Source organism: Oncorhynchus clarkii, chromosome 10 (genome assembly GCF_045791955.1).
Source record: "Oncorhynchus clarkii lewisi isolate Uvic-CL-2024 chromosome 10, UVic_Ocla_1.0, whole genome shotgun sequence".
NCBI classification, from domain to species: Eukaryota; Metazoa; Chordata; class Actinopteri; order Salmoniformes; family Salmonidae; genus Oncorhynchus; species Oncorhynchus clarkii.
The window spans coordinates 14,591,741-14,599,288 of NC_092156.1; the positions used below are offsets into that span (position 1 = coordinate 14,591,741).

At 41.1% G+C, this 7,548-nt stretch overlaps 1 protein-coding gene across 6 annotated transcripts in view; it reads left to right on the forward strand.

Annotated features, from left to right (window-relative positions):
- The first annotated feature begins 2,039 nt into the window (after nt 1-2,039).
- LOC139418039 (transcription factor 7-like 2) overlaps nt 2,040-7,548 on the forward strand; it is a 73,955-nt gene continuing 68,446 nt past the window's right edge. For 2 of the 6 annotated variants that reach the window (XM_071167140.1, XM_071167142.1), the window contains exons 1-3: nt 2,044-2,452; nt 2,590-2,659; nt 3,462-3,565. In XM_071167140.1, coding sequence (XP_071023241.1) covers nt 2,270-2,452; nt 2,590-2,659; nt 3,462-3,565 — 357 coding nt within the window. In that variant the 5' untranslated portion in view covers nt 2,044-2,269. Of the gene's footprint in view, nt 2,453-2,589; nt 2,660-3,461; nt 3,566-7,548 lie in introns of all 6 variants that reach the window. The other 4 variants (XM_071167146.1, XM_071167144.1, XM_071167141.1 and 1 more) reach the window with 4 other exon arrangements.

A 7,548-nucleotide genomic window follows, 5' to 3' on the forward strand; every position in this document is an offset into this window, starting at 1 on the left:
TTGGGGGGTAGTTGGGGATGGTTGTAACATGGAATGTGGGGTTAGTTGTCACTATCAACTCCATTATAACCATATTGTTCAGGGACATTTCCACTGCCAGTATTCAATAAATACCAAGCTCTTTTCTGCTGTTGCTATAGAGACCTCTCTTCCCAGTAAACACCTTTGGCCAACATATCAAAATGTGTTGGGAGTATGTAGTGTGGAGACATTATGCACATTGGAAAGACGTCGCCAGGACATTGGAATATAATGTAGATGCCTTGGCCGATGTATAAACCATATATAGAACTGTAGAATTTAGAATGCAGGTATTCTAAATACGTGTCTGTGAAACATCTCACACAATGTTTTTCTGTCACACACCCACACTAGTACACAAACACACACATACACACACAAATTTACTGAAAATGTCATAAGTTGTTCTCAAGGCAGAAAATGCTGAATTTTGTTAGGAGTATAGTTCGATCTAAGAAAGGCTATTTCTAAGAATGTTTGCTAAATTGCTTCATTTCCTGTTACAAAGGGAATAAGCTACTAGCAAACATTGTGTCAACCAACCCCATACTGTGTGACAACCAACGGGGCGGCAGGGTAGCCTAGTGGTTAGAGCGTTGGACTAGTAACCGGAAGGTTGCGAGTTCAAACCCCCGAGCTGACAAGGTACAAATCTGTCGTTCTGCCCCTGAACAGGCAGTTAACCCACTGTTCCCAGGCCGTCATTGAAAATAAGAATTTGTTCTTAACTGACTTGCCTGGTTAAATAAAGGTAAAATAAAATAAAAAAAAAAAAAACCCTGTGATGGGGCTGGTTTTCGCAAGTTGACAGTGTGTGTTTGATGGCTTATAACCCCATGTCAGAATAAGATATGATGATAAAAAGGGTTCCTATTTCAACCCAATACCTTGGTCTTTCCATTAATGTTGAAAAGAGTCTTGTAAGATGTACTGGTGCTGAGAAATACACATGGGTAAAAAGTGACAACCAACCCCGGCCTCCCCTACTTGTTTGACAAGGCACCCAGACACCAAGTCTACATCTTTGAACTACATTCTGTTTTCCCCTCCAAATTTGTTTTGCATCGATCAAATAGTTTCATTCCAGCAAGTTGCTGTTTTTTGAGATTACAACTGAATCCATGTGCTCTAGAGACTCGCTGCAACATTTCATGCCTCTTTTATTGATGAGCTTGACTCATTTTCTGATGGTTTACAGGGGATGCCCTACATGTCTCTGATGTTCTCACAATGTCAATACAAATCTCACATCAATATTTCTACAACTTCATAAATGTTGGGCGAACATGGTTTTATGGTTTTGTTTCTAAATATGTAGTGTATAGGAAGGAACTATGTTTTACCCTCAGCATCCCTGATCTCTCTCTCTTTATAAGTCCTATGTATGGTATACACAACATGTGCATCCAATGAAATGCTGACTTGCAGGTTCCTTCTCAACAATGCAAAAACAATAAGAAATAATCAAATCTAAGAATACGAACATAAAGAAAATAGCATAAGTACAACACAGAAAGGCACAATTTATAGTACAATATTTACACCTGTTTTAAATTGTGCAGTATTTAGCAATCATAATAAAAGTCTGATAGAAGTGTGTGTGTGTTCAACAATGCCAAACCCGGACGATGCTGGGCCAATTGTGCGCCGCCCTATGGGACTCCCAATCACAGCCAGTTGTGATTCAGCCTGGAATCGAACCAGGGTGTCTGTAGTGACGCCTCAAGCACTGAGAGGCCTTAGACCACTGCACCACTCAAATGTATAACAATGGTATAACAATGTTACATAACTAGACTGCGTTGTGGGAAATATCTATCAATGCAGAAGAATCTGAAAGACCGTTTGCTCACGTGTCTTATATCCAGGACTTCGGTTCAGTCTTTGCTAAAAACAAGCAAGTTTATCCATGATGAAGTGTTAAAAGACATGAATATGGCCAACAGGCTCTGAGGTGATGTCTCTTTAAGAGCGGAACCCTCTGCTGAAACAACCCCCAACAAGTCATCGAATCTGTCAATCACTGGTCGGCGATCTTTGATGTTGGGAGTCCTCGCCTTGTTTCGAGCTCAAATGCACTATTTGTTGCTGCCGAGCAACATTACTTTCAACTTGCAGGGCCGCTCCACAGCAGAGCAACTTTTGTTTTGTTTTATACTTTGGCCGTATCTGAGCGCAACAATTTAGGAAGTTTCATTTATTTTTTTCAAAGGAGCACTCCGCTGATTAGGGTAATTTTCAAAGCAACATGCCTCAGCTCAGTAGTGGCGGAGGAGATGATCAAGGAGCAAACGATGAAATGATATCCTTCAAGGATGAAGGCGAACAAGATGAGAAAATTCAAGAAAACGCTTTCACAGAAAGGGACTTAGCTGACCTCAAGTCGTCTCTGGTGAATGAATCGGAGACAAATCAAAGTTCGAACGCAGCGGTAGGTAGACTACAGAGAGAGAAAGTTATGTTATGCGCTGTTGGTAAGGTTGAAAGGGGTCTTGGTATGAAACTTTTGGCTCTTCAAAGTAATTCTCAGGTTACTAATCTTTGTTTAATGTTGCTTTGGACACTCAGGCGGTCAGACGAAGTCAGCAAAACGAACATAGAGGTTATCAAGAGAAACACCGGGAGCATCTCGACAGCGGTAAGAACTAGACAGTAGCTGAGTTAGGCTAACTGTACCTCAGTAAAACAAGTTGTCTGTGATTTCTGACAATACTGTGCTGTTGCATCATAGACTGACTGTAAAAGGAAGGTGTTGCTTTCCCTGGGCTACATAGGTTATAACATGGTAATAAGATTTCATGTAGCTTCAGTCTGAAAGTCCTAAAGAAAATCTAAATTAAAGCATGCTGTAACTTAACATTAGGTTTATATATTGTCCCAATGGGGCAAAAACGGCCAAAAACACAAACGTATGCTTGCTGTGCGGAACCTCTGGGCAGCTACAAGTTATTTAAAGTTAGAAATGCTCTCTAGTTCATTAACAATGTTTGAATATGTCAAGTAACTCACAAAACGTTGTCCACTTATGCATTCAGCTGAAAGGTTGAAAACAAGCCATGTGGATCAATGACCCTCTGCTTGGACAGCCTGTAAAGATGCATTGCACATTTGAAGTTACCATCAACACTCTAGACTGGAGAGATCAGTGGCTAGCCATTCTATTGGGTGACAAACAACAAAGGGTTGGGGTTTGGCTGTGTTTTTGTGATGCAAGATTACGGCTGTCACTTTGTCTCACAAATATGTTACAGTAGTAAACAAGTCTGTAACATAACATCTGTCGAAGAGCTCTATCATTATTTGCCGAATATACTTTTTTCAATAGTAAAAAACTGCTAATTATAACCGTTTTAACTACAATAGTTAACCAAAAAGTATTTATTTGAAGTTAAATTAATATCAGAAAACATCTCATCTCACATCTTTGTCTTTCTCCACAGTGTCCAAACATCAAGATGGAGGGATGTATAAAACAGCGTATCCAGGGTACCCGTTTCTCATGCTGCCTGACCCATACCTCCCCAACGGATCCGTTTCCCCATCTGTAAGTCCACATCACGTTACCTTCTACATCACAATGTAGAGTTCTTCATTCTGTTGAATCATTATGGATCATTATTCCAAGTCTCTGAATGAAACTATGTGTCTATTATACCAGAAGTATGCAAGGACAACAAACTAAGGAAATTAGAAAGTTTAAAAAAGAGCATCTAAAGTCGTACGTGTACACCCATGTATCACTGTCTGATCATCCGCACCCCCATACAACCTTGAATATGTTCGGAAACAGCAGCACATCAAAAACAAAACGCATTTTAAGGCGGGACTAACTGACACTGAGAACGGTTATATGCACGCAATAATATGATTATTGTGGATAGACAGATTACTATAATACCTCGATTAATGCGTTTACATGCTTTGCCAGAACAATTTCCCTAATAATCCTGTTTACATGGACACATCTGAAATCAGGCTACCTGATTGGGACTTTTAATAAATGCATAAAATTGCAAATCAAAATAAACCTTCTACCACAGTGACCATGTTATTCTGAGTTGGTATATACTGTATAATGTTTGTATTTGAAAACTACTTTTAAGATGCATACTTCTGGTTGTTCCGAACTCAGAACTCACTTCACTAGCGCTGAAGAGAGAGGCTCTCGGCTGGTGCTATCACATGCGCAAATCAAATACACCACTGTTACTCCGATTAAGGTGTTTACATGTCCTAATAATATGACAGATTGTTCAGAAAACAAGGTGTTTTAATTTGCGTATGCTTATTAAATTATGACCGTACGCTGATTAAGATTGCAGAGAATTGTGTTTACATGACTAATGCCTTATTCGGCCTACTGCCATAATCAGTTAAATATCGAATTATAAATGACTCCCTCATTTTGCTTACACTTTTGTATGTTGTCTGTGTATTGGTTGGTTGTTTAAAACGTATAACTTAAAGCTGCAATCAGCAGTTGAAACAATATAAGAGTGTGCTCCCCACAACTGTTTAGGTAAAAAGCAAGGAGGCTAGGACTGGAGAAAAGTTACCACTCTCAAATTCAAAGACAGAGGTATGGATGCAAGGACAGACCATCCATGATCTCAAAATTATAGTTTTTACCATGTTTTTAAGCTTTACAGTGTTTGTTTACATTTACTTTGTTTACAAACATAGGAGTAAAACAAGCTTACATTTTGGGTTCTGATGGGGTACGACATTTATAAGTTATATTCTTCAAGAATCAATGGGCACATATAATTAATTTATAAGTCCAAAAATGGATGTAGCAACTGCTGATTGCCCCTTTCAACAAGGAACTATGCATCTTTCATCAGGTGAAGCTCATTCTTCGATGTTAAATCTGTAATAACAGTAAGCACTCTCATATTAAGCATGGTGTTTTGAAAAAGCATAGGTTTCTGTCATCATTCATTCTACTCCAACAGTCTTTATTTGATGTGTTCTGAATGAAATGCTAGCACAATCAGAAGCTCTGTTTCAAATGGGCTCAGTATTGAGACCTCGTCATGTTGTCACTCAAATTACCTAAAGGTGTCAAGTTTGGGTGTGTGTGTGTGTGTGTGTGTGTGTGTGTGTGTGTGTGTGTGTGTGCACGTTTGTGAGACAAATCTTATATAGACCAAAAACTGTTGTATTATAAGTAATGGCTACGTTTGTCTACAAATGTATCAGATAATTTATAAAAAACGGAACACATTTTATTGAGACGTTATTACATAGACATCAGTTATCATTACGTAGTAAACACACACTGTGAAAACTACTCTCAACTATTTTTATGTGCAGAAATGAATGTGCTGCCACCTCTTTCTTCTCATGAATGCATCCCCAACGTCTTATCCTTAATTGCCTCACAGCGCAAAGCACAGAGGTTCTCAAAGATTGTTTTGGGAATAAAGAGCACTTTCTTCTGTGTGTGAGTGTGTCTCCTCGGCTTCATACAATGCTCACTTGTTGCTTCCCTTGTAATTACCCGGCAGAAGCACTGTAGCTGCAGCTCTATCGACCTGCCACTTGAAAGGAAGGGAGGATGGTGTAGATGGTGATTATAGCTTGGGACATGGCAGTGGGGCAGGAGGGGAAACAGCGCTGTGGATCCCCTCCTGTTTGGTTCTCCAGTTGAAATGTTTACATTGAACAAGGTGATGCCTGTATTCACTCCCCCCCCCCCCCCCCCCCCCCCCCATCCGCAGGCAGGCTCTCTGCTTCTATCTCAGCTCAGGTGGTCTATCATCTTTACAGGGGTTCATTTGTTGCTTTTATTTTTCGTTGTTCTTTTTAATTGGCAGATTATGTGTAAAATTTTTTGTCTGTTGTTTAGGCATGCCAAATGTCCTAGTAAAAACAAGACTTTGTATACTATCCATATGACTAGTATTAGACTATTGAAAGGAGAATTCTAAAACAATTTTATTATGAAAAGATGTACATTTCCTTCATGAGTTCAAAGGCCTCACTAAACAGATCGTCTAATTAGCTAATTCTTCCCCCAGATATTTGAATAACAATAATTATTTAAGAATTAATGTTATTAAACTCTTCAAAAGAATTTCACAAACATCTCACATCTATTCTGTTCACAGAAATGATTTTACAGTGTCTCTAAACAAAAGGCACGAGGCTGGAAAGCGTGTTCCTCCTAAGCCGAGTGCATCCTAATATGCTTGTTACAGCGTTGTTTTGTGGGACATGCCAGGGAATTATGTTTAGGATCTAACAATAATGTAGATATCAGTTGTCCTTCCAGAGACGGTGTCTAAAGAAGGCGATTTGAGACAATCCCAGACTGTACTAGATTTCCCTTAGCTTTTCTCTGAACAAAGCTTCCTTCTGAGTGAGTAGCTGTGAATCGGGTAGGGTTAGTAATGCTCTGGATTACCACAAGACATTGTTCAATTTGAGGGGATCAGTAGAAGAGGTTCGCCTGGAAGAGTCAAACCCCTGTGGATGGAGGATTCTGAATGAGAGCTAACAGAATACACTCCTCCTGATCTCTCCATCTCGCTCCTCTCTCTGCCTCCTCTCTAGCTCTATCCTCACCACATTACACTCATTCTCATCTCCCCATCCATCTCATTCCTCTGTCTGCCTCCTCTCTCCTCTCTCTCCTCTCTCAGCCCTCTCTCTCTCTCTCCTCTCTCTGCCTTCTCTCTCTCTCTCTCTCTCTCTCTCTGCCTTCTCTCTCTCTCTCTCTCTCTCTCTCTCTCTCTCTCTTTCTCTCTCTCTCTTTCTCTCTCTCTCTCTCTCTCTCTCTCTCTTTCTGCCTTCTCTCTCTACCTCTCTCCCCTTTCTGCCTCCTCTATCACTCTCTTCTCTCTTTCGCTTCTCATTCTCAGTCTTCTCTCTTCTAATCTCCCCTCTCTTTCTCACCCCCACCTATCCCTACCTACTCCTACCTACTCCTACCTATCCCTACCTACCCCTACATATCCCTACCCATCCCTATCATCCCTACCCATCCCTACCTATCCCTACCTATCCCTATCTATCCCTACCTACCCCTACATCGCCTACCCATCCCTATCACCCCTACCTATCCCTATCAACCCTACCCATCCCTACCTATCCCTACCCATCCCTACCTATTCCTACCCATCCCTACCTATCCCTATCTATCCCTACCTACCCCTACATCGCCTACCCATCCCTATCACCCCTACCCATCCCTATCATCCCTACCCATCCCTACTCATCCCTACCTATCCCTACCCATCCCTACAAATCCATACCCATCCCTACCCATCCCTACACATCCCTACCCATCCCTACACATCCCTACCCATCCCTACCTATCCCTACACACCCTACCCATCCCTACCCATCAACCCTACCCATCCCTACCTATCAACCCTACCCATCCCTACCTATCCCTACACATCCCTACCTATTCCTACCCATCCCTACCTATCCCTACCTATCCCTACCTATCCCTATCAACCCTACCCACCCCTACCTATCCCTATCAACCCTACCCATCCCTACCTATCCCTACCTATC